Source organism: Botrytis sinoallii (genome assembly GCF_014898435.1).
Source record: "Botrytis sinoallii strain Bc 23 chromosome Unknown BSIN_001, whole genome shotgun sequence".
NCBI classification, from domain to species: domain Eukaryota; kingdom Fungi; phylum Ascomycota; class Leotiomycetes; order Helotiales; family Sclerotiniaceae; genus Botrytis; species Botrytis sinoallii.
The window spans coordinates 3547193-3573751 of NW_024066028.1; the positions used below are offsets into that span (position 1 = coordinate 3547193).

The following is a 26559-nucleotide window of genomic DNA, read 5'->3' on the forward strand; positions in this document are numbered from 1 at the left end:
ATATAGTGATTTGCTTAGCTAACTTTAATCGAACAATGTATTCCAAATCTTTTAGAGTATTTATTATCTTGATATCGAAAATATACAAAAGCAAATTGATTGTTCTATAATTGGATACTATTGGAAATTATTTCCGATAGATTGTATAGCCATAGCCGATTATCTTTTGTTCTTAATAATATTATTCAATACTATTCGAGAAGATTGTGATATGGCTATTAGATAGATAATTCTATTATTATATGAATTCAAATACAACTACTTCTTTCTTTATACCTTCTATAGAATTGTTATAGCTCTCTGCAAAAAAATATAGCGAGGAAAATATTGGTTTTGATATTTTCAGAATCAATCCAACTAGTTTATGAAAATTGATATTGTTTATCTTATATTGAAATACCTATATTAAATAAATTACTAATAAATAATTTTCGTTTATTTTGTAGAGTCAGAACACAAATCTTATTCATATTTGTTTGAGTGCTAGCTTGTTAAATAGTAATCTAAAGTCTCTCAGAATTGTAATGATCAGAATCATATATCAAGTAAATAGAATTCCTTTTGCTATTAGAATAATCGCTTGATTAACTTTAATAATGTGATTACCCAGCCTTATGTTTATTATTATACCACAAACAGCTCCCCCCACCCGGTTTAGCTTTGTTCAGCTTGTATATTATGCCTCGGATCTATAAAGAGCAGAGAGAAGGATATAAATAATCACCCCCTTGCATAGCACTACAGCTAGCGGGCTGTGGTATATCTATACAAGCCCTTTGATATATTTTACAACCTTGTGGGCTTTTGCTTTTCGTTCTGCTATATATCTTTTGAAGGAGAGCTTCCAATCAAATCAGACTCCCAGCCAGTGTAGAGCTGGTTGAACAGTTTTGTTACTCGTTTTGCTGATTGAATGGATTGTTATTTTATTGTTCATCTTTAGGTATAGAATGTATACCTCTTTTCTTTAGAAAAGATATATTATTTCTAGCTTTTTTGATATAAACATTATATAGTTTCGTTCACTCTATTGAAAAATCTAGTGGAGATTGTATTTGAGAAGATCAATGTTTTTACAAATATTCTTGGATATGTAGTAGATATAGATATTATCAGCATACCCGAAGTGTAGCTTAGTATTTTGATTCAAAAGCTTAGTAAGGTATAGAATATATAATACAGATAAGAGTGGGGAGCTTTATGGGGTACTACATTTAATATAGCTATATTCTATAATTGCGTTTTCTAATTAAACTTTTATTAAACAGTTGTTCAAAAAAATTTAGACTAATTATAGGAGGGAATAGGGCCACCCTTACTGACACATACATTCCAGTAGCCTGTTTGATAAAAGTATATCGAATACACCTTGTATGTTCAGTATAACCATTGTGACTTCTTGTTTGCAGGCAAAAACCTTTTCGATATTATATACAAACGAAATAACTAAGTCCATTACTGTTCACTTGAGAAGTGCTTCACTATATTGGGGGCTGAGTATGCCTACTATCATTGCAGTTTATGAGATATATCAAGTGATTATATATTTCAGACCCTTCGAAATATATGAGAATAGAATTATCGATTACTAGGATTATATTAACGATTTGTTTTTCTTTTTGATCTTAGGGATTATTATTACCTTTGTTTATCTTTATTTATTTGAGAAGTAATTAAGTTGTAGATATTTATTAAAAATTCTAGCGATTATTAATTCAATAAAGTCTTACTAAACCTTCAGAAGGCAAACAGTAATCTGGTCGGGTTCTGGTAAGATATTCGAAACTCTTATAATACTTTTTTCCATTTCTTTAAGGAATACTTCCGTGTTCTATGGGAGTTTGTTGGGTATGCGGTTTGGTTGGAATAGGTTTGTTGTGAGATTGTTATTATTATCAAAACGTTCGAGGATTTCCTTTTATAGAATTTGGGCTTTTTTTGTGATGTTTTTGATCGCTATGCTATTGATGATCAGAAATGGTGCTCTAAGGTTGACAGTAAGCTTATACCAACTAATCACTTTATATAGATCTCTGTCGCAGCTTACCCTGTCAATGATCCCGTGCCAGTATTAGCGTATCTAATAGGCTTAAGTAACCATATTATTAATCTCATCACGTGCTTAGCGCTGGTAACTTCTATTCCTTTTAACAATTTATTTATTTATTTATTTATTTATTTATTTATTTATTTATTTATTTATTTATTTATTTATTTATTTATTTATTTATTTATTTATTTATTTATTTATTTATTTATTTATTTATTTATTTATTTATTTATTTATTTATTTATTTATTTATTTATTTATTTATTTATTTATTTATCTACCTATCTACCCATCTACCTACTTACTTCATACCTATTTACCCATCTACCCATCTACCCATCTACCTACCTACCTACCTACCTACCTACCTACCTACTCATCTAAAACAACCAACCACATTCAACAGTTCTATAACAATTCTACAACAATACAATACAAAACAATTCACACTACCTGCACAATAAAAGTTCCTCAAGTTGCTAAAGCTCACAATTCAAAATTGAGAATTATACATTCATTTAATCTACTCTTTCCTAAGCTAATACCCCTTCAAGTACAAAGGATTGCCTTATCCTTTCGCTTCACAGCATCCATCCATCCAATTTACTTGATATACTTTACAAAAGAAAAGAAAAAAGAAGAAATGCCATTCCCAGACTAAGTCGAATTTATCCCCAACATTCAACTTCAATCAAATGCAGAAATCCCCTCCATCCAGCCGTTTACGTGAGCCCTCACGCCATGCCCCCGCTATGAACAAAAGAGAGAAAGAGAAAAGAGACCAAAAGGAAAGACCAAAACATTTTACAAAAACAAGGATTGTTTCAATTCCAAACGACAATCATTTTAAATCCAATTCAATTCAAGATTTTTTTAAGAATAACGCCAGGCTATGCTGTCAACCTATTACATATTCTATCCATAGTATCCAGAGTTCCTCTGTCCTCCTTGCGTTGGTGGATATTGAGGGAAATATTGCTGTTGTTGAGAATATTGATGAGGGGAAGCTTGATGCCCAGGAGAGTGTGCTAAGGTTGGTTGGTATTGTCCAGGTGAGTGAGCCATGGTTGTTTGATATTGTCCAGGCGAGTGAGCCATGGTTGTTTGATATTGTCCAGGCGAGTGAGCCATGGTTGTTTGATATTGTCCAGGTGAGTGTGCCAAAGTTGTTTGATATTGTCCTGGTAATTGCGCTGGTGTTGTCCATGCTGCTGCCTGAGGGAAGTTTAGCCCCATCCATGAACCTCTCTTACTAGGTACTGCAAACTGTGATGGTGAATAGTTGGTATTAGCATATTGGGACTGGCGACGGTTCTGCTCAGTTTGTTGCAAAAGACGAGTTTGTTCAGCTAATTGTTGATCAAGGCGACGTTGTTCAGCTTGCTGCTGCTGCTGCTGTTGTTGTTGCTGAGCCAATTGCTGTTGACGAAGTGCAATTGCATGCTGTACCGACTGCGATTTGAGTCCTTGCTTGACATGTTGCTTTTCCTTCTCACGCGAACCAATAGCTCCAACGAGACCAGCAGAAACAACGTTATCTTTATTAGTATTCTTAGCCATGGCAATGAGGGGTCCACCAGTCATTTTAGCAACAAAAGCTTGCTCTCGAGCAGAGAGACTTGTTGTAAGGGTGCCATTTCCAGAGGGCCCTAAAACTCTGTTTGCACCTCTGGAGCTTGGACGTAAAAGATCAGCTGAACTGTGACGTGCGTGTTGCTGTTGACCATACACTTCAGCAGAATTTAATAGATCTGTTGAGTTACGACGTGAGTTACGGTTTTGACCAAGTCCTTCATTGAAATTTAACAAGTCTGCTGAGCTATGGCGTGAGTGACGATTTTGACCATGTCCTTCATTAAAATTTAATAAATCTGCTGAGCTATGGCGTGAATGTTGACCTATCAGTGCACTGGAACGCTTAGAAGTTTGACCTGGCGTAGGGGAAGGGGTATATCGTCCAGGTGTAGGGGAAGGCGTGGCGCGTGCAGGTGTAGGAGAAGTTGCACGTAGAATGTTGCCTGAAGGCTGACGTTGGTGGATATATTGCGGTGTGGCAGCAGCAACCATGGAACGCTGCTGAACATACTCTTCCGCCGTCAAACCTTGTTTGTGGCCAAAGGTATTATTAGCAGCGGTTGCACTCATTCCAGGTTGCCAAGCTAGTGCATTGCCGCTAGGAGATCTTTCATGACTTGGACGCTTTTCAGGACTTGAGTGATTAAAATTATTCTGTTTAGGAGGAGGGCTTGGAGAGTCTTGACCGGGTGCTCGATTGAGATCAAAGGTAGGACCAAAATCAATATCAACTCCTTTTGACAATGTGTTTTCGTCACCATAAAGCGGCTGCCCAACTTCGATATTGCCGATGATCTTCTTCTTCCCTGCTCGAGGCTTTTCGACAGACTCTTGCGTGCGTACAGATCGCACAGACTTTTTGGTACTGGCATAATCTGGGGTACCAGTTGATGCAGCGTCGTCATATGCACTACTTAAATCACTATTGTGTCTATTCATCTGGGGGAGCTTAAAGTCGTCTGCTTTAGGCAATATCAAGTCGAAAGCACCTGAATCGAGAATATGTTGAGTCAAGCTCCCAGAGCTAGAAGGTGGATGCGACGAATTAGGGCTTGATTGGTTCTCTTCTTGTGTAGGAGGAGGCTTTCTTGAGATGCTTTGGCTGGTCTGTAGACGAGATGATTGGCTAGAGGGGTTCTTTGGTGGGAGCATATCGTTTGAGAGATTCGGTTGTGATCTTGAATTAAAATTTGTATTATTAGATTGATAGTGTTGGTTTTGATACGGGATTTGATCGCGGTTCGAGGGAAGAGTGGACTCTTGTTCGTTACGAGGTTCGTAGGTTGCTACGATGCCTTCATTAATGATGTCATGGTTAGCAGGCATATGGTGATATCTGGTGACGTCTGACAGTACCCCTCTACCTTGATCTTCATCCTCCTCTATTCTATCATGCGTTTGAGCATTCAATCCTCGTCGGTCTTGACTTTGGTAAGTGGCTGCAGCACCGGCAGCACCAGTTAACTGAGATAATGTTGCGGTAGACATGCGATTATTCGCTTTTCGAAGATCTGTTGATTGCAGGGGTTTGCTGGGGGGTTGAGCGCCCGGCGCGTGTTTGAAAGCTGGGGGTGCAGCTACAGGTTCTGGAACCGTAACCGTTTGCAATTCTCGTAGTTCGCGAACTGGAGTTGCACTGGCTGCCTGCTCATCTTCTGAACTGAGGCGGTCGGGGGAAGGTGTAGCATCTTGTGCGTATTTCAAATCTGAGCCAGTGTGCAGTGGGATAGGAGCAGGTTCAAAAGCTCCATCAAAGACAGAAGGATTTTGATTCTGATCACGGCTGGGTGGTTGAGATTCAGATATTGACCTTTGATGAGGCGCTCCTGAGGTCTTTGGCTGTTGAAATGCAACAGGTGCCGAATCAGTTCTAGGGAGACCGCTATAGCCAACATCTCCCGCCGGACGGGCACCAAACTGTATCGATGGTGATGATCTAACCGATGCTGCATCGTCAAACTGAAGGCGAGTCCGAGGATTTCCTACACTATTGCGACTTCTTCTACTGCCGTACTGGCTATTTCTTTGGCTGTTGTTTCTGAGAGTCACCATTCGCTTCGCTGTCAAATCTTTCATTCTTCCTCTCCATTCAGATTCTAGCCAGTTAGCGCTACCTTGCTCCGATATTAGACTTGAAACATCGAGGGTTTCTAAATATCCATATCTTCGGTGTTCTGGCATTGCAAACATCAAACTTCTGGTGTCATTTGTCTCTGCAATCAAACGACCAGGACGTCCATACAGACCAAACGTATCGTAGACCGGAAAAAGCCAGCGGAGCATCATTTCAAAGCCACTTACAGCCGGATGTACCTCGGGCATGACGAATACGAATCCTTCAGATGTCAAAGGGGGGTTTGAGTGAATCGTAATAGATCCTTCAACCTTGACTAAAGTGGAAGCATCTATGAGTGGTTTGGATTGAGGATATATGGCAAACGCAGAATATGCATCGTTAATCGTAGCGATTGGTCGAACTTTTTTCGTCCTCTTGGAATCATAAAATTTGATGTCGCCTTTCAATATAGGGGGTCGGGAGCGATCATATGCCGACCTCTTCTTTTGCGATTGCTTTTGTAATCGCTGGACTTCCTTTTCATCGGGTGGAGTAATTACGCACCAACATCGTCTCCAAGGCGTTCCAGCGCCAAATCTCACTCGGGCCCAGTCTGCAGTTTGGATCCTTGAGCGCTCCATGATGGGTCTGATGTTGTTTAATAATTTACCCTTACCAGCAATGAGCGCACCTGTGTAGGCTTCTTGTAATGACGCATGCTCAAACATACAGAGACGGATACCGGCGGTCCATTGAACCAACGAGTGATGTGAATTGAAATGCAATAGGTATCTATTCTTACCAGCTGTGGATATGCTGAGGACATTCTGTAAAGGTGCTTCTGTGGGTGACCTTGTGGGAAGGGATTCGATCTATAGACTATTAGTAGGTGGAATCATACCAATTTTGAGAAGAGTAAAAGTAACCATTTTGATCGAGGCATCTGTGAGATTGATAAACTTTGGGAGGACCTCTCCGTCTTGCCCAGCAGCATCTAACTCTGCTGCATCCCACAATGAAAGGATAGTTCCCACAAGCTGTGCAAAACACTCTGTCCAGGTTCGGTCGGCATTGGCCTTGCCGTCTGCATGATGTTAGATTAAAATGCTCTACCAATGTAGAAAATAATACGTACGTATGTTTTGATCATCCAATTTCAAGAAATACCCTTCCTGGTACAATTTGTTGCTGTGACTATTCAAGAATGTGAAGATTGGTTGTAGTTCCGGCAAGGTATCTTGCTTCACATCCATCAGTGGAGGCTGAAAGGTTTGTGCCATAGACGTTGGTCTAGAAGATGCTCGTTCCCTCGTTCGAGTCGGCTGAGGAGATGCGCGAACTTCGCTCAAAGGCGCTTCCTGGTGAGAGGGCATTTGGAAGCTCGAAGTTGGAAATGGCTCTCTTCCCGAGGACGACTTTCCTGTATCTTGGGACCCTTGCTGTGTGTAGGATTCGGTTCGACTTCGTGCTCGGCCTGTAGATGGAGGTGGTCGAGTAGGGCTATTAGAGTCTCTGTCCCTAAACTGGGACATGAACGACATAACTAAGGGAAGGAGCTATTTAGCAATGGTTGACTTGTAAATATGGTGGCGCATTCCAACGTACCTCGATTTCGGCCCATTTTGAATGAATTAATTTGCTTTGAATAATAGTAAGTTGGGAAATCTATCAATGAAGCGGTGATTCCGCGAGCTCCGGATGAACCTTCGAATTGATATGGTGGACTTATGACATGTACAATCTAAGAAGTGTTCTGTGTTTTGTTCTTTCTTTGTCGGACCGTTGATTATATAACAGCACAATGATTCCCAATTTTATAAGCCGGCGGCAAAGGAAGCTCGAAAGGCTGCAAACAGAAGATGAATTGAAGCAAAATGCAAATGCAAAAGAATGTAAAGATTGAATTGGGAGTATTGTGATTAATGTTGAGGAATGATGAATATTTGGGGAAAGCAGGTGAATAATGTACTGGTATGCGTACTAATTCATGTACCTGCTTAGCATCTTGTTAATTTTTGGGGGGATTGGCGGGATCTGGGGGACGTCACTTTTGTGAGACCAGGGAATGATGAGAGGGAGGATAAGAGGCGGGAGAGGTCCGACTACCGATGCTCAAAATAGAAAGAAAGAAAGAGAGAGAGAGAGAAGAGCCAAAAATATACGAGAGGAAATTGCGTGAGAAGTCTAAGATGTAGTTTAAATGTGTAGATAGAGCTAGAGGAAGAAAATCGAAAATGAAATGGGATATATATTCAAGAAGAACGAAGAACGAAGGTCGAAGGTCGAGAAAGGGTTGAAAAGATGAAGAGGTTGGTTAGTAGGAGGAAGTAGAAGAAGTGGAAGTGGTCAAGAGAGCACCAGATTGAATAGCTACTAGGTACCTAGGTCGGTAATCTTGGAAAACAATAGACAATATTCAGAATCTGGGGCCAAATGATCATAAAGGGGAGTTTATTTGGGAGTGGAGGGTTCAAATTGATTTCACGGCGTAATTCGTTTGCATCACATGAAATGATTCAATTACGAGGTCTCATATCTCATCAAATGGGCGGAAGGACCGGACGAAAAAGGGACATGTGTAGGAAGGTGGTGAAGATAGACAGACATAGTCAGGTAGGTATATACATTACATACATTAAGAAAGAAGGGCATCGTAGCTATCGAGCATCTATCACATCAACAACACATACAAACTATCCTCATCTGGTAGCGGCGAGCATGTATCATTGACTCTTTGTCTGTCGATTGTTAAACAGAGTCAAGATGTGGCTCCCAGACTTGGATCAAGATTTGGAACTGTTGACAAATTCCAAGCATGTGTATGCATCTAGGTACGAGGTACGTACTATCTCCTGCATTGGAATTTCCCTTATTATACACACATTCATTGTACATCTCTAGTACATCTCTAGCACAGGACGATGTATTTGTGCTCTATCCATGCTCTATCCATGCCCCTCTTATTCCCCAAAGCATCCTACCATTCACCGGTCTTGGCTAACTGCTAACTACTAATACTCACCTGGCACTACGAACTTGGAATCCTCAACACATGGACGCATCATTTTTCTCTTGCCCAAATAGCGTGCGTACTCGTACACTCGCTCACTTTGGTAATGCTTTGGTAATGCTCATTGGGCCTTTCCATCTCAACACGCGCTGGGAAAAGAGTGAAAGTGTCAAGTGCTGATCTGATCGCCTGTACCTGCAAATCCTTAACTTTTCACCCGCCGTGTCTGCGTGCTTTCTTACTCCAAGACCCTCAAGACGAGGAGCAATAATACGAGATCGTAACGCCGAGCATACCTTAATTGGTTGATATTGAACCATCACAATCTACCTAGCAGCCAAAGGGGGCCCAGGTACCTCTGCAAGCGGCTCTCTCAGCTCGTTTATCGGGTATCGGATCCATCAATTAATTGGCAATGAGTGGCTGTGTGAGAGAGAGAGAAAGAGAGATTCTGAGAGATTTTTCTACTTAAACACCGACTCCGTAATAACTTTCAATATCTCCAACATCTGCAATCTCCCATCTCCCATCTCCATCTCCCATCTCCAATGTCAAATCTCCAATCTCCAATCTCCAATCTCTTTCCATATCTCTCAATGTCTCCAGTCTTTCTGAAACGTTATGATTACCAAACTGTTTGAAATCTGGCCCAAGCTCTTACCTACATACATACAAACTCTCTCTCTTGAGTCTCTTCCCTCCATAGACACCAATCAATTTGTCCGAGAAAGTCCTTCGCGCGGAAAGTTGCAGTACCACCGTGATACGAAGAATTAATCCCTTTTGGTCCCGAAGAATATAAAACATGCCTGCGGTGATCATCCTTTTAGGCTTGACAACGCAAATCACAAGAGAAGCACCTTCACATTCAGCCGAATTCTCCGGATCATGCAAGATTATGTTCAAAGGACAGCACAGCCGGTCCAGACACTCACTAATCGATGCAGGCCAAGTCAAGCAAAGGCAACGCAGATATCAATTCGTCGCTTCATTCATTGTCATGGTCATGTAGAAAGTAAGCACGTGGTAGATTTGCATCGATGTATCACCACCATATGATGAGCAGTGAATGGTGAACATGTCAATTTCTTTACGAAATCAATTGGTCCATGGATTCAGATTGTTTTCCGTCTTTCACCCACTCTTGATTCAAATTCCTCCCTAGTAGACTTGGTGATCCTTGCATGCTCCACACAAATTGTCATTATCCACAGCCATATTCAGCCTTAAGAAATCTATATTTATGGCACGCATCACGTGTCTAATACGTACCTGATTCGTTATCGCGGTTGGTCCATTGAACAATGAAGGTTCTTATCGTCTAGAGTGCAATTTTTGTGAAGGAGTTTCTCGGTTTGTATCCCGACAACTTCCATCAACTCGACCACGAGGTAATTCTTCACCTCTGTGCATCAATCACGACGCTGGGATGAGGAGGTCGATTGGTCGAACACACGTTGCGCAAGCTATACATAATCAATCCCGTCGTACTCTCATTCACAGTTCTCCGAGATGGCGCCCTGAATTGGCATTTTCCACATCTGCAGATGTCGATATACCACCATTTCGAAAAGAATCCCTTCCATTTAAATTCGAAACTGGACTTGCCTTATTTGCCAAGAGAAAGCCTCGACCTTTTCCTCCTCCATTTCTATCTCCTCCATCAGGTTCCTTTTCCGATCCGTTAAGTACTCATCATCGGAGTCGCGATAGAAGACCTTCGGTGAACGGCGAGGTGATCAGAGGATATACAAATGGCGATGATGCGGTTTACTCCAGTGACTACTTTATTGGCGCAAACGATGGTGTCGGCGCCTGGTCTACAAGAGAAGGTGGCCATGCAGGGTTGGTGGCTTTCTGAAATCACAATTTACCTTGGAGTGCTAACGTATTGTCAGTTTATGGTCAAGGCTAATATTACACTTCTGGGCTGCGGAAGTAGAGAACGACGCAAGAAGATCTCGACCTGCAGGAAAGTACTTCGAGCCGAATCCTATTGATTATCTACAAAAGGCATATGAGCAAACTATTCAAGCGACTGCGAGTCCGAATAAATGGCAAGGCACAACTACGGCTACCGGGGCACAATTGCATTATAAATTGGATGATACCGATCCTACTGCGCCCGCGACTCCTCTTCTATACGTTACCAACATTGGCGACTCACAAGTACTAGTCATAAGACCGAAACAGGAGGAACGTGTTTTCAAAACTACAGAACAATGGCATTGGTTTGACTGTCCTCGACAACTCGGTACAAATAGCCCCGACACGCCTGTTAATAATGCTGTTATGGAGAAGGTTGAAATTGAGGAAGATGACGTCGTTCTTGCCATGTCTGATGGCGTAATTGACAATCTATGGGAGCATGAAATAATTGAAAGTGTTGTAAGCAGTATTCGTAAGTGGGAGCGAGGTGAGGGAGGTATAGGTACTGGAGATCGACGAGGTGGTGCTGGAGGTGGTATGAAATTTGTAGCCGATGAGCTCATGAAAGCTGCAAAAGTGATCGCGCAAGATCCTTTCGCAGAGAGTCCCTTCATGGAGCATGCTGTCGAGGAAGGTCTTGCTATGGAAGGAGGTGAGTAAAAAGAGGCTGAAGGGTATACCATTTACTAATTGATTGTTAGGTAAACTAGACGACATAAGTGTAGTTGCAGCTCTATGTAAACGCAGTAACGGATGAAGTGAAGTAGTTGTATAGGTTGAATTATCTGGGGCATATAAGATATGACCTCGGGATTGAAGTCATCAGAAGCTGTTCTTGCAATAGCAACTCGCGCCAAGAGGCATATAGAGACAGTTGTTTAGGGGGAAGAAGAACACCAAACAGAATATTCTCGATTTGCAAGGGATGGAAATCGTGACAAGAGATAGGCAGAGTGAGGAGGTTCGCGGGTGGGAGAAATACACGGCGTACGAACCATCTATGTAATAGGTATTCTTTTTTAGGCAGTATAAAGACTTTTGTACATTCATATAATATTAAGTAGAGACTTTGAAGTACTCCTAGATATCCTTTGGTTCTAGACTTGTTGGCTTAGCATGGCTAGCAACAAATACTAGGAAGCCATTGGGTCATTGGGAAAACCCACCCTAGTTCCCGATAAGTCCTTATCGTTAAATTTATCCGATAAAAAAATTATCAATCTTCATCATCACATCTCTTACCATTTACCAAACTCAATCAATTGACCCTCAAACTATTTTGACGAATTCAAAAACATGAGAGGAAAAAGAGCGAAGCAATATAAAAAGCTCATGCAGCAATATGGCATGAGCTTTGGTTTCCGTGAAGCATATCAAGTACTTCGTGAGCTCCCCAACGTTGCGCATCAGTACTATTGCTCGTTTTCAATGACTGACTTTCTCTCTCAACAGTTGACGCAGAGATTATTAAGGATGCTGATAGATTCAAGATGGACTTGGTCGGTGGTTTAGAGCGAACACTTCATGGTCAAGTTAAGCCTAGTATGTTCATACATTTTCATCTCCTGTCGCATTAATTACTGACGTACATTAGTGATTACACAATGCTCAATGCGCCATTTATATGCTGCTTCATCAGAACCAGGAGTTTCCTATCTCATCGACAAAGCAAAAACCTACGAGCGACGCCGTTGTGGTCATCTCCCAGAAGATTATCCCGAACCTCTCTCTGCCCGTGATTGTATCAAAGCAGTCGTTGACGGCAAAAACAATGGAACCAATAAACACAGATATGTGGTAGCAAGTCAAGATATAGAAGTGAGAAAGGCGATGAGGGCAATTCAGGGCGTACCTTTGGTTTACATCAACAGGAGTGTTATGATTATGGAACCTATGGCAGAAACATCTACAGAGACGAGAGATAGAGAAGAAAGGTCGAAATTTAGACAAGGCATTAAGTCAGGAAGAGCTTCAGGAAGTCTCAAGAGGAAGAGAAATGAAGGCGATGAGGACGATGACGAAGAATCAGCAAAGAAAGATATGGGTGTATCGGAAGGTGTTGCGAAAAAGAAGAAGAATGCACCAGGACCAAAAGGACCCAATCCATTAGCAATGAAGAAGAAAAAGAAGGTCGAGGGAGAGAGTACGAAGCCTAATGCGTCAACCAAAGTGGCTGATGCAAATGATACGGGAGCGGATGGTTCAGAACCTGTCAAACGCAAACGAAAACGTCTACACTCGAAGAAAAAGGCAGAGGATGGAGCTGATGGGGAAACGACCATTTCAAGTGAGAAAATGGATGAAACAGCTTAATATATACAGGAATATCGAGCAGAGTGTTACATATAAATTAATTACAATTTTAGAATGATACCCAAAGAATCGGAATTGAGCTGCATGATTATGGTTGTTGAAATTACAGTACTAAAGAAATCGGGGAGCACGATATTACGATTCCAATTCGTCATATAGGTAGGTCGCATTTGACCGACCCCCTAGATAACAGAACAAAGAAGATGGACCCCAAACTACATATCAAGTAAAGGTCGAATCTATTTAAAGTATAGCAACATAATGATTCCTCAAAAGTTACAAGTCCTCAAAAGCATTTAAACCTTCATTGCCCATAAGCAATAAGCAATAAAACATCTGAATCATTACTATACCCTTACCCGTTAGAAAGCACGTTCCAATCGTTTACTGGTTCACTCACTGAGGAAGTGCATCGGTCATTCCCAAATCCCCAAATCCTAGTCAACTAGACGGTGTCTGTGTGTACGGTGTGTACGAAATCCATACAAAGCACAGAGCATCGACCTCGGAACACTTTTGTGCTTCAGAATCCATGGATCCGCGCAAGAACACATTTAATGATTGAACAACGAATGTCTAAGTGACGTTAGATGATTTATCTGTTAGAGACGCCACCTGCCCTGTGAGTCAAGGTGGTGGTCGAAGTGCTAGGAACAATATGCCACAGAGTGATGAGACCACCACAAATGCTAAGGAAAATGGCATTGTGGGACCGGGTACAGCTGTTCAAAATGGACCTGCAGAACTGGATGACTTCGGATTACCCCTCAAGAAGAGAGTTGTTCCGGAACCGGTAGCATATGATGAAGATTTGGAGAATGTCGAATCGGAGGATAAGCCGAGTGTCCCAGAAGATCGGAATGCTGCGACTAAAGAGAATGGGTTGAAGAATGCGGATGTTGCTAAGGGAGACGCAGAAAAGGCAGACGATGTAAAGGATAATGGGTCAGATAAGGAAGAAGAGGAACTCAAGGTTGTGCAAATAACGCCATCACCTGCGACCACGAATCCGGAACCTCAAAAACCTCGCGAGACAACTCGGAATGAGGACTTGCCAGCTCATGGACATCCGGCACCTCGACAAACAATCGAAGATATCGAATCCACAAGTAAAGAAGCTCTGGCGGAATCGTCGGAACCTGCGAAGCCTGCAAAAGAGCCAAAATCTGCAGAAAGTTTGGAGAATACTAGTGGCAACAAGAACAGCAATGCGGTTCCCGCGGTGAATAACAGGAATAGTCGGATGGAACCAAGTCAGGGAACCAGTCAGGGAATATCAGAATGGTCGCATCAACATACCACTGTACCTGATCCAAAAAGCCCACCTCAAGAAGATGATGAATGGCAAACAATGCCAGCGTATGCTCCGTACGATATTTACGATGATGATAATAGGTTAATTGCAAAGGAGGCACACGAATCTGATGAAGAACCGGATGCATACGCAGGGTTGGGTGGTGCCGGCAGAGGATATACCAGAGTTCAACTAGACGAAGATGCTCAATCTGCGACGAGTTTGGATGAAAACACACAATACCTTTTCAAAGATGTTCATGGCACTGGAGCTGGAGAAGTGGAAGATGAGGAGCAGCGAGATGCAGTTTCTCAAATGCAAGCTACTAAGGATCTTTTAACGGAAGGGCAAAGAATTGCATATGTTGGCATGACTCGACTTATCCTTTCTAAAATGCTTGAACAACAAGAATCATTGGTGTCAGCAAAGAAAGGAAACAAGAAAGAATTGCAAGTTTCAGCCGAAGCTATGAAAATGTGGACTCAAAAAATGATGGTTCGGCTATATGCGCATATGGAAATCAGTACAGATGAACAGATCATGATTGAGCAATTGGCTGAACATGGAGTAGTCCCTTCAGATCTGACAGAGACTCTCATGCAAAATGCACGAGTAAAGAATCCTATGGCCGAGAAAGCTCATTCAAGTAAAGACTCGGTTGCTTCAGGTAGAAGTCCTAGGGAATCCATCTCATCTCCGCGATTACCACGAGGATCCATACAGTCTCCACGCTTACCACAATCACCTTTGAGTCCACAAACTCCTCGACGATATAATGAGGAAGAACCGGCTGCTGTACCTCCACCATACCAAGAGCATGATGGCGAAGATTTACCCGAAGTTCGAACTCCTTCACAACTTCCCACTACTAAGAACATTGATATCGATCTTCGCTGGACTGTTCTTTGTGACCTTTTCTTGACTTTGATTGCGGACTCTGTTTATGATGCACGATCTAGAACTTTATTAGAAAAGGTTGGTGATAATATGGAAGTTTCCTGGTTAGAAATCTGTCGTTTTGAGAAACGAGTAACAGATGCCTTGGAAATGCAACAAGCAGCCGAAAGGGAGAACTGGAATGAGGACGATCATAAAGAGAACAGGAGGAAAATGGCTCTCAAGAAAAGATATTTGATGATGGGTCTTGCTACCGTTGGTGGAAGTTTAGTTATTGGACTTTCGGCAGGTCTCTTGGCACCTGTTATCGGAGCAGGTCTCGCGGCTGGTTTCACTACAATCGGTGTAGCAGGTACTAGTGGCTTCCTTGCTGGTTCTGCAGGTGCTGCTATCATCACAACGGGTGCTGCCACTTCAGGTGGTTTTATTGCGATCAAAGCTGCAAATCGTAGAACTGGGGCAGTCAAAACCTTTGAGTATAGGCCATTGCATAATAATAAGCGAGTCAACTTGATCATTACAGTCTCGGGATGGATGACGGGTAAAGTTGATGATGTTCGCTTGCCATATAGTACAGTCGATCCGATCATGGGAGATATATACTCGGTTCTTTGGGAGCCGGAAATGCTTACAAGTATGGGAGATACCATTAATATTCTAGCAACAGAGGTAAGGTTTGAATTTATCAGCACACACTGTATATATACTAACGCATTTTAGGCTTTGACTCAAGGTCTTCAACAAGTTCTCGGAAGTACCATCCTCATTGGTTTGATGGCTGCTTTACAATTACCAGTCGTTTTAACTAAACTTTCATATCTCATCGATAACCCATGGACGGTTTCCCTTGACCGTGCAAATGCTGCAGGTCTTATTCTTGCAGACTCGCTTATTGATCGAAACCTTGGTACCAGACCAATCACCTTCGTGGGATATTCCCTTGGTTCTCGAGTCATCTTCTCATGTCTCAAAGAACTCGCCAAGAAAGGCGCTTATGGATTGGTTCAAAATGTTTACCTATTTGGTTCACCTAATGTGGTGAATCAGGATGACTATTTAAAAGCGAGATCTGTTGTGGCTGGTAGATTCGTCAATGGATATGCAAGGAATGATTGGATTCTAGGATATCTTTTCCGTCTTACTAGTGGTGGTATTAGACGTGTAGCAGGTCTTGCACCGGTCGAGAATGTTCCTGGAATAGAAAATGTGGATGTTACTGATCTAGTACCGGGACATATGGCATATCGTACTGCCATGCCCAAGCTTCTTCGAGAGGTGGGATGGGAGGTTGAGAGCGACGAATTTACTGAAATCGAAGATCCGGACCCGGAAAATCATGCAGAGAGGCAGAGAGAACTTATTAATGAGATCGAGGAAGCCCGAAAAGAATTCGAGAAGAAAGAGAAAGAAGGAAAGGGAAGATTTAGTTTCTTCGGCCGTAAAAAGAAATCAGCCGTCGAACGTAAAGAATGGGAGACATATGTAGAAAGTTCAAAGAACGAGCAGAGTCGTGATTCAAGCCGATCTGGAACAGAGGATGGCCAAGGGAATAACCATGGTATTCTTTTCGACATCGATGCTATTCGTGCCGAAGTCGCTAGTGGAGTTGCTGCTGATGGTGGTAGTAACAAGCATATGGAGGTTAAAGAACTTAAATCCACACTTCCACCTATGAAACTTAGCCTCGCCTCTTCATCTAATAGTCCACAATCCAGTCCACGCAATTCTCTTCGACCAACAAAAAGCGATGATGCGAGTACAACATTACATGCTTACGATTATCGTTCGCCAGGTCATTCTCCTCGTCCTTCGAATGGATTTGGTGCTGGCTCAACATATTCATACTCGAATTCAAATTCTCGACAAGATCTCGCGAGAAATTCACCATATCTGGCTCAGGAACCTGAGGAAGAACTTGAGATGACTTTTGATACTGCGTATCATTCTCCTCCTCATTCGGCTAATGTTAGTAGTACGAGGTTACCTGAGAGAGGACATACAAGTTTCCATTCTTTAGGTCATGTGGCCGATGGTAATGGTGGATTTGGAGGTGGCTTCGATGGGACTGGATCGAGTAGTGCAAGACCAGAATTGAAATCGGCTTCTACATTACCTGTGGGCATGGGAACAGGAGTGGGAGTCGGATTGGGATTGGGAGTGACGGGGATGGGGATGGGATTGGGATACGTGGCGGAAAAAAATGCGTGGGCGGATGATGATGAGGATGAATTTGCGGGGGGTGGGGGAGAGGAGGAAATTGAGATGACTTTTGCATGATTGGATTTGAGCTTGCCTTTCCGCTTTTGGGGTGCAGGGTGCGTGCATTGCATTGTATGGATGGATGGATTGATGGATGGGTTATTTTATGCGTATGGATGGGATGGGATGGTTGGGTTGGTCGGTTGGTTGTAGCGTGAATCGGATCAGAATAGGGGGGTGAAAAGGTTTAAGAGAGAAAGAAGAAAGAAGAAAGAGAGAAAGAGAGAAAGAGATAGACTTAATGTGCATATACATATGGATATATGGGTTAGCGCGGAATGAATAAATGCATGTATGTATGTATTGATATGGGTTGATAGTATGAAGTATTCGAGTATTTGTGTATTTGTGTATTTGTATATTCGAGTATTTGTATATTCGAGTATTTGTATATTCGAGTATTTGTATATTCGACTAAACAATTGAGATAGATGTTTATGGTTTATGGTTTATAGGTATTAATTGATAGTTAATAATTGAGTGGGTAGATAGATGAATGAGTAAGTAGATGGTGATTGTGATGGTGATGGTGATTGTAGTTGTGGTTTAGTAGGAGTAATAATAGGAATAATAGGAATAATAGGAATAATAGGAATAATAGGAATAATAGGAATAATAGGAATAATAGGAATAATAGGAATAATAGGAATAATAGGAATAATAGGAATAATAGGAATAATAGGAATAATAGGAATAATAGGAATAATAGGAATAATAGGAGTAGGAGTAGGAGTAGGAGTAATAGAAGGAATAGAAGGAGTAGTAGAAATAGAAATAGAAATAGAAATAGAAATAGAAATAGAAATAGAAATAGAAATAGAAATAGAAATAGAAATAGAAATAGAAATAGAAATAGAAATAGAAATAGAAATAGAAATAGAAATAGAAATAGAAATAGAAATAGAAATAGAAATAGAAATAGGAAATGTAGATATAGAAGATATAGAAGATATAGAAGATATAGAAGATATAGAAGATATAGAAGATATAGAAGATATAGAAGATATAGAAGATATAGAAGATATAGAAGATATAGAAGATATAGACGATATAGAAGATATAGAAGATATGAGGGGTAGATATGAATATTTTAATTTATTTATTATTGTTATATGTTTTTTTTTTATGATTTATATGTTATTGATATATTATTGATATGATTTTTATATGATCTATTATATGTCAGCAATTATATAGTCAGCAATTATATGATTTAAACTACGCTAAGCTAAGCTACTCTGGTATAGTATAGTATGAATAGGATAGAAAATAGAAATAATTTTTTATATTATGTTTTTTTAATAGTTATATTTATTAGTAGTTATGCTTATTAGTAAGTTATGTCTAGTTTTTTTTGATGTTTTTTTTGATGTTTTTTTTGATGTTTTTTTGATGTTTTTTTTGATGTTTTTTTTGATGTTTTTTTTGATGTTTTTTTTGATGTTTTTTTTGATGTTTTTTTTGATGTTTTTTTTTATATGTTTTTTTTCATATCTTGATTTGATATCTTGATTTGATATCTTGATTGATATCTTGATTTTGATATCTTGATTTCGTTAATAGGATGTATTTAAGATTAGAGGTTATAGATATAGAGGATGTTATATATATATATATAGTATACGAGAGAGTTGTAAGAGTCTTATAAGAGGGAGTATATGAGATTATTAATTAGAGATTATTGAATTGGTATTAATGAATGAGTATAGTTGACTAGTATTAATGAATTAGTGTTAATGAATTTAGTGTAATGAATCGGTTGTTAATTGAATCGGTCTTGGTTGCATTGTATAGTAACTTAGTATTGGTATTAGTGAATAGTGTTAAGTGATTGGTGTTAATAAATCGGTCTCTTGGTGATTGGTATTAGTAAATTGTATTAGTAACTTAGTATCAGTAACTAGTCTTCGTGAATCGTAGTAGTGAATAGTGTCGTGCATTAGTGTACTGAATCGGTTGTAATGAATCGGTCTTGGTGAATTGGTGTCAACAATTTATGGATAGAGAGTGGCGGTTGGAGTTTAGCTCGAAGTTTCGCTTGGTTGGTTTTGTGGGATGGAAAGGGGGTGAGGGAGAGAGAGAGGGGTTGAGGGGTTGATTGTGATTACTTACTCACTTGCTTATTTGATATATGATTGCTATTTGCCTATATCTTTTCTTAAGTATATTCTTGGGTATGTCTGTTTTTATATTTGATCTCGAATCTATTCTTCCGTTCGTCTTTGTGTCTTTTCTGGGAGATTCACATATAGTCCATGACGTATGAACGATCGATGCGCATAGTGAGTTATGATGATTGATGGGTACATAGGGAGGAAAGGAATTATATTAGAGTTGTATTATCGGGGTGAAGAATATGAATTTGGGATTGAAGATTGTAAATTCGGGATTGGATATCAGGCTTTAGCATGGGAAGAGATGAGATAGTGATGGAAATGGGAATGAAATGAAATGAGAAACACACCCCGAGTACCGATATTTACATCTCCCTGATAGAATATGAATATGCGGAAAGCAAGAAACCTTGATGGTTATTTGCGCTGAGTGTATATCTAAGGGAGGGTTAGAAAGGGGGGAAAGGGGGTGTTATTGCTAAGCGACTGGAGCTGATCAAATGGGGTTGTGGTTTAGAGAGGAATTCGATCAAGGATATTGAGCTGGAGTTTGATTGGGAGTGCTGGGAGAGATATTTGGGGGGTTTTGATTGTAATTGTGGTTGACTTTCGTGGTGGGTGTTTGGATTTGGAGATAGATGGATGGGTTGATCAGTTGTTGACTTGAGGGTGGTTGGATGTTTGAAAGTAGTTAGATATCTCAGAGCATTTGTTGAAGGTCTGAGCCTACTTCAATATCAAGAAGCGAGGAACAATAATCATGTCTGCGGTGACAGACACAAAATCAGAGAAGCTTGGGCAATCATTGCTTAGGAGTACTTGAGCTGTGATTTTAACAGTGTTGCGACTATATTTGGTGTCAAGAGAACGTCATATGTTAATGCAAGGATCGTTGGTTTTCCTCTAGTACTTGATGTGGAGAGAAGGGTATTATTTTTGCTGGGCAAGTTTGTTTCCGACACCATTGCTCAAGTGTCTACATTAAGTGATGAACAGAAACGTTCCAACTCCGGCTGAGAGAGGGGACTTGGGATATCGTAGGCAAGATTTCGGCAGGTAAAGCTGCTGCGATCATAGATCAAAGAATAACAGTAAGAGTATAGGATAGTCGGTTTACCCTGGGCCGATGAGATAAATGGTTTCGATTCCATTAGCAAAGTCCCCAATATCATAGTAGATAAAGCAGCTTAATTGTTGGTCTGACAGAGGATGCTTCGACGCAAATGGATCAAGATCGCTCTGTGAGTCTGATACGAATTATTGACGATATCAGATGAGTCTTGAGTGTTCAAAATACACAAGTCGTTGGAGCTTTTGAGGTGTATGAACATCGAATACTAAAGAGACATGCAATTGACAAGCTGAAATCCGCAAGTAATACAGTGGCTTTATCGTATCAGGGTAAAAGTTTGGGATAACAAATTTTAAATCTTTGTTGTATGTTCGAGTGGCAAGAGGAGAGGTGATGTTGAGGCAACTCAAATTTATACAGATTGTTTAGCAATCCGATTTAATATGCATTTGTTCTGCACCTTCTATTTGACGTTGGAACTTTATCCCAAGTACATTCTTAAGTTTGAATTAGTACCCACCTAGTGTTTGGAATAATCTCCTCTCTATCTCAGAAATATCCAATACCATTCTGGAGTTTGAGAATGATGCGATATCTCTTGATCTTTGTTTCTTCAAACTGACTGCGGGTCCGTAGTTTCATTAAACATTCATTGCTGGACTTATTCTCGGTATAAGGTGGGCACCATTTTTTTCTTCAAAACCTTATTGGAAAAGAGAATATCATTACACCGCACACAAAGAAACACCTCTAATCTTTTATACTTTCTCTTTGACAGGAACACCAAACGTCACCATGCCAAACACAGATCATTACGTTCTCAAACGCAGTGGTTGGCTCTTACTACTCTTCTTCACTCATTTCTCAGCATCTTGTCTCCGCGCCGGCCTCGAAAACACCTTTCTCGTCGCCGATTTCGAGAATTATCCTCCCTCATCTAAGATGCGCGATCATGAGCTCTATTGTTATTATTGTCGAAGGCAGAGTCAGAAATGGGAAGAACGAGCGAAGACCGAAGGAATCAAGACACCTTTTGGGTCTGTTCTATTCAAAGATGAAGATGAGGATGACAAGATGGCGGCTGCTGTTGTCAATGGGGCTGTGGGGAGTTTTTTTTGCAATAGGGTGCGCGGGTCTGTGGAAGACGAGGGGGGTTTGGGGGTGGTGGGTGGTTCCAACGGGGCTGGGGCTTTGGGCGGCTTTTTCTGCAGACTTGGATTGGGTGGCGGAGAAGGTCGTGGATAAGGTCCTGGATAAATTGGAAGAGTTGGGGATACTTGATGATGATGAGGAGGAGGAGGAGGAGGAGGATGATTGGGAGGATGAGAATGATTGGGAGGATGAGGATGACGATATCATAGCTCTCTTATGGAGAAATGACTGAAGTATTGAAGTATCGAGATAGGGTTATGGGATTGATATAAGGAAGCAGAGGCTAATCTCCAGCGGCATGGTCTTTTAGAAACATGGTTCTAAAGCAGCGATGTTCAGCGATGAATACTATAATTGAACCCATTATTGGATGTAGAACTTTCTGCATCCAAGCCTGGTGACTGTTCCACCAATGATATGCTACATATTAACATGTCTTTCCCAGAAAAAAACACAACAACTTTAACAGCAGGGCTCATATATTAACCTCTCAACCACTACAGGTTCCGAGCCTAGTGTATATGCTGCGCTCCACTCCCCGAAACTGTATGATTGGAACAACTCTAATGACATCTCCCATCACATCCATCAGCATCATCTACGTCCTCCAGTGCATTGCCTCTTCTCTTTAGCTCTCCTGACCCCATTCCTCCCCAACAACTAATATGCATCACATATAACACCTGATCCTTCCTAGCTATCACACGAAAGCGGTCCGGTCGATGGCGTTGACGACATCGCTAAGTCTACTAGATGGACTGACGGGAGACTTCTCAACTTTTAAATTTTAACAAATTTGTTTCCCAGTTGTTTGATACCAGGATCTATCATTCTATTGTTCAATCTGTAATGAATCATTACAACAATTCAGATATCCGAACTGATATTTCATGGGATATTGCCAAGTCGATTTTTGCAGTGTCGAGTCGGTCCGTACACCACCCACTGGTGGCCGTCTATCCTCGTCGAATGCTCTGCAAATCATGCACGACTGTTATTGAGGGGGTCTATATGCTTGCTGTTGTTGCTTCGGCTCACCAATCGAAGCGGTTTATTGAATGTCTGGGAATCAACGCCTGGATTATCATAAAATGCTCGCGGTTCATTGTCTGATACTAGCACGGCTTATAACATCATAGATGTCCAAGATCTGACAACAGATTTTCTAGTCCTTCATCACATTGATTGTTGATATCAATTATTGTTGAAAGGTTAAGAACGCCTAAGACAATGAGAATCATATGAGCATCAAACTCTCGCCTGTTATTAAGAGATGAGCTCAACTCTTCCTACTTTTGAAAGATGTAGATCATTGACATAACAATTTGAAAAGGTGGTTGAGCCATTTAAACAATAAGATAATAATAATTTTACTGGTATAGAATGTGGCTGATTGTTCGAAATCATTCAGTGAAACCATGGCCCACGTTTTCGGCACATAATCTCATTTAAATTCGATACTCAAATTCCACTTAGAAACGAAGGTCTGCGAAGCGTAATAGGGAATTTCTGTCTGCAATAATGAGAAAATACATAGTGAATTTATTTCAGTAGCCCATTTTAGAGGACAAAGAGGATGCGACATAAAAAACACGAAATGACGTTCAACCTCATGCATCTCGAGCCGAACCGAGTCGGCACTGATCATATGCTCCCCCACGAGCCCATAAAAGCCAACGAAAGCCTCTGCGACCTTTCCAACCATTTATCTTTCACCACACCCATTCAATTTAAGCACAGCTCATTCACTGAACTGACACAGCATTTCCACACTTCTATTAACTCACCTAAAATTCACCATTTATCACCCGCTTCAATCAGCTCGCAAATAGCAGCTGACCCTAAATATCACGATCACCACATCTCAAATTCCTCTTCAAAAACAACCTTCTGTCACTCGAAGTCAATATGCGCCACTTACAAGCCTTCCTCTCTTTCAAAATCCATCAAGACCAGAATTATTAGTCGGAGACTTTCTCTCCAGCTATACTCAAAATGCCAGATATATCACGCAATCGTATCGAAATTTGGCGCAGCGAAGTTGAGTCGCAAACATCATCGCAATCGGGTATAGCAGTGGACATGGGGTGGAATGCACCGGTCGTACGACCACAGAGCTTTTGGAGGCGGGTACTCGGATTGGGATATACCGGCAGCGGCAGCGGGAGCGGTTCTGGTCGTGGTAACGAAGTTGTAAATGGAAGTAGGAGTGGGAGCGGAAGCAGAAGTGGAAGCAGCAGGAGCGTGAGCATAGGCAGGAAGCTTGGATTGGTGAAAGGAGAGATCGAACGAACTGGGATGTATACCGTGAAGATCAGGGGAGATAAGGATGAGCTCGAAAGAGGAAGGGACTTGGAGGAGAGAGAGAGAATCGGAGAGAGGGGTGAAGAAAGTAGTATGGAGCTTGATGGTAGTGAGGCAAGTGTGAGGGGTGGGTTGAGGGAAAGAAAAAACAGGTTAGAAAGGGCAGCTAAGCTGTTAGGAAAGAATGAAGGAACGAGAGAGAATGGACAGAGAAGTTAGATTGTCTTGTGTATGGGTATCTTGATGAATGGCTGGGATTGTACAGACGAGTTGCGATAAGTTGTAATGGGCTGCGATGCAGTATTTGGCGGATTGGATAGCATCATTCATGACACAGGAGGATTAGGATTAGCATTGGATAGATTGATGGGTGGGGCTACCTATGTACTACAACCTCAAAAAAGGTCACACGGATGCTTCCAAGTACCTCATGAGTAAGCCAATATCATCAACTTTGACCAAAGCCCTGGCTGTAAATTGTTCGAATTCAGTTGGTGACTCAAAACGGGCATCGTGAAATCTTTTATGAGAGCTCTAGCACTAGCTATGAGAAATGGATACATAAATGTTCAGATGACAGTTTGATTGATAAAGATACCCAGGCAAGTATTTATATGCCTAGCTACTCAGGTAGTAAAACTTCACTCCTGTTTATTCAAAGTCTTCATGTTACCATAGTACGAAGCTCAAGAAAAGGTGGGAAATAAATGGAAGTGTTGTTTACATCACATGACCAGGTATTGATTTCTAACCCAGCGGCAAGAACCAACTCCGACACCTTTTCCATAATAATAATTTAGTCTTTTGGTTCTGCATCTTTGTTAAACCTCATTTACAGAAAACATGTCGAAAACAGTTGTTGTTCAGTCACCAGCGGAATTCAGCAATCTACTGAAGACCTCTAAGATTGTTGTGACAGATTGTAAGCTACCCCGCCGGTAACCCCTCCCATTACGACTTGCCCCTCCATCACTATTTACAATACTACTATGAACTGGTATGGACCTCACTAATGCTGTCATTTCTACAGTTTACGCGGATTGGTGCGGACCATGTAAGGCTATTGCGCCTATGTACGAGCAGCTTTCTGCGCAGCTATCACGTCCAAACAAGATTACATTCACAAAGGTCAATGTTGACAACCAGACCGAGATTGCATCCACCTATGGTATTACTGCGTATGTTCTCCCTGTATAGCACATTACTGAACAAGCGGATGAAGTCGATAGTCCGGGGTATTTATACGGAGCATCTGCTAACACAACTTCGACAGTATGCCAACATTCATGATCTTCAAGGGAGGCAAGCAAGTCGAGAAAGTGCAAGGTGCCGATCCAAAGAAGCTACAAGATATTGTAAGGAAGTTGGCTGCAGAGGCAGATGATTCAAGAGATTCTTCGTCTGGATTCGCAAGTGGATCTGGTTCTGGCGATTGGCGCGCAGGAGCTCTTCCAAGAGGCTACAACGATGTGACAGACCAGGTTGATATCAAAGGTCTAGAGTTGTTGAACGCCGACAGTGAATTCGGAACTGTGCGAACATTAGTTGATACAAGCAAACCCAGTGCCTTGTCAAATGGAAAGGCGGCAGATTCGAAGGCTAAGGACTGGGTTGTCAGTGATACGGATGAGCAGCTCATGTTGTTTATGCCGTTTCAATCTATGTTGAAAGTTCATAGTGTTCAGGTAAGAGGCATTTAACACATGCGCATAGATCTCAAGTATTGAGGCTAATCTCCCGTCCCACAGATCACATCTCTGCCTTCAGCATCTGATAACGAGGATGATGATGATGAAGAGCCAATGCGACCAAAAACTATCAAGATCTACACAAACCGAGCTCACACTGTTGGTTTTGACGAGGCTGAAGGTCTTCCTGAGACACAAACCATCACTCTGGAAGCCAAGGACTGGGATTCAACAGGCACTGCTACATTATCACTCCGCTTTGTGAAGTTCCAGAATGTTACTAGCTTGGTATTCTTCATTGTGGATGGTGATGGAGACAGTGAAAAGGTACGCATTGATCGGATTAGAATTATTGGGGAAACTGGTGAAAAGCGCGACCAAGGGAAGCTGGAGAAGATTGACCATGACCATTAAAGACGATGAAGCATGATTTGTTTACATTGATGAGCATGATGAGCGGTATAGTTATACGATGATAGGCATGGGATGGCGTTAACAGATGTGCCTTCTGGGGCGCTTTTGTGCATGGCATTTGAGTAGAATGATTTATGATTCAGCTTCATGAAGATATCCTTTTCCGCGAAACTTGCCTTCACATTGACGTTGATGACTTTTAAGTAATTGTAATAATTTGAATTGAAACACTAAACTACAACATATCTTCCAAAAAAAAACAAAAAAAAAACAAACCACAAACCGGATCCGTACTACCACGGTCGCAAAATTCTACATCGACTGGCGTGCGCGACCTGAAGCGCATTTTTGAATGCCACCCAGACAATTGCGAACTTCCAACAAGATTCCTGCAGTCCATCAAATCTGCTTCTAATCCAACAACCAATACGG

General features: G+C 41.2%; 7 protein-coding genes across 7 annotated transcripts; 6 read left to right on the forward strand and 1 right to left on the reverse strand.

The window, feature by feature from the left end:
* Positions 1-2965: 2965 nt before the first annotated feature.
* On the reverse strand, positions 2966-8440 carry EAF02_000793 (uncharacterized protein; the record flags this gene model as incomplete). Its single annotated transcript, XM_038896841.1, has 5 exons — positions 7730-8440; positions 7287-7674; positions 6817-7224; positions 6608-6765; positions 2966-6553 (listed from the first exon to the last, which is right to left on the reverse strand). Exons 2-5 carry the CDS (start codon positions 7300-7302, stop codon positions 2966-2968), a joined length of 4170 nt encoding a protein of 1389 aa, XP_038763700.1. The 5' UTR covers positions 7303-7674; positions 7730-8440.
* A 1680-nt stretch (positions 8441-10120) lies between these two features.
* EAF02_000794 (uncharacterized protein) lies at positions 10121-11377 on the forward strand (the record flags this gene model as incomplete). Its single annotated transcript, XM_038896842.1, has 3 exons — positions 10121-10536; positions 10590-11272; positions 11322-11377. The coding sequence occupies 3 exons, from the start codon at positions 10121-10123 to the stop codon at positions 11375-11377; spliced, it is 1155 nt and encodes a 384-aa protein (XP_038763701.1).
* A 539-nt stretch (positions 11378-11916) lies between these two features.
* Positions 11917-12933, forward strand: EAF02_000795 (uncharacterized protein; the record flags this gene model as incomplete). Its single annotated transcript, XM_038896843.1, has 3 exons — positions 11917-12004; positions 12073-12162; positions 12215-12933. 3 exons carry the CDS (start codon positions 11917-11919, stop codon positions 12931-12933), a joined length of 897 nt encoding a protein of 298 aa, XP_038763702.1.
* A 658-nt stretch (positions 12934-13591) lies between these two features.
* On the forward strand, positions 13592-17401 carry EAF02_000796 (uncharacterized protein; the record flags this gene model as incomplete). The annotated part of the gene is made up of 2 exons (XM_038896844.1): positions 13592-15793; positions 15845-17401. The coding sequence occupies 2 exons, from the start codon at positions 13592-13594 to the stop codon at positions 17399-17401; spliced, it is 3759 nt and encodes a 1252-aa protein (XP_038763703.1).
* Positions 17402-21364: 3963 nt separating this feature from the next.
* Positions 21365-21814, forward strand: EAF02_000797 (uncharacterized protein; the record flags this gene model as incomplete). Its single annotated transcript, XM_038896845.1, has 1 exon — positions 21365-21814. One exon carries the CDS (start codon positions 21365-21367, stop codon positions 21812-21814), a length of 450 nt encoding a protein of 149 aa, XP_038763704.1.
* A 1902-nt stretch (positions 21815-23716) lies between these two features.
* Positions 23717-24244, forward strand: EAF02_000798 (uncharacterized protein; the record flags this gene model as incomplete). Its single annotated transcript, XM_038896846.1, has 1 exon — positions 23717-24244. The coding sequence occupies one exon, from the start codon at positions 23717-23719 to the stop codon at positions 24242-24244; it is 528 nt and encodes a 175-aa protein (XP_038763705.1).
* Positions 24245-24538: 294 nt separating this feature from the next.
* Positions 24539-26298, forward strand: EAF02_000799 (uncharacterized protein). Its single transcript, XM_038896847.1, has 4 exons — positions 24539-24947; positions 25056-25203; positions 25299-25710; positions 25774-26298. The coding sequence occupies exons 1-4, from the start codon at positions 24869-24871 to the stop codon at positions 26125-26127; spliced, it is 993 nt and encodes a 330-aa protein (XP_038763706.1). The 5' UTR covers positions 24539-24868; the 3' UTR covers positions 26128-26298.
* The last annotated feature ends 261 nt before the right edge of the window (positions 26299-26559 follow it).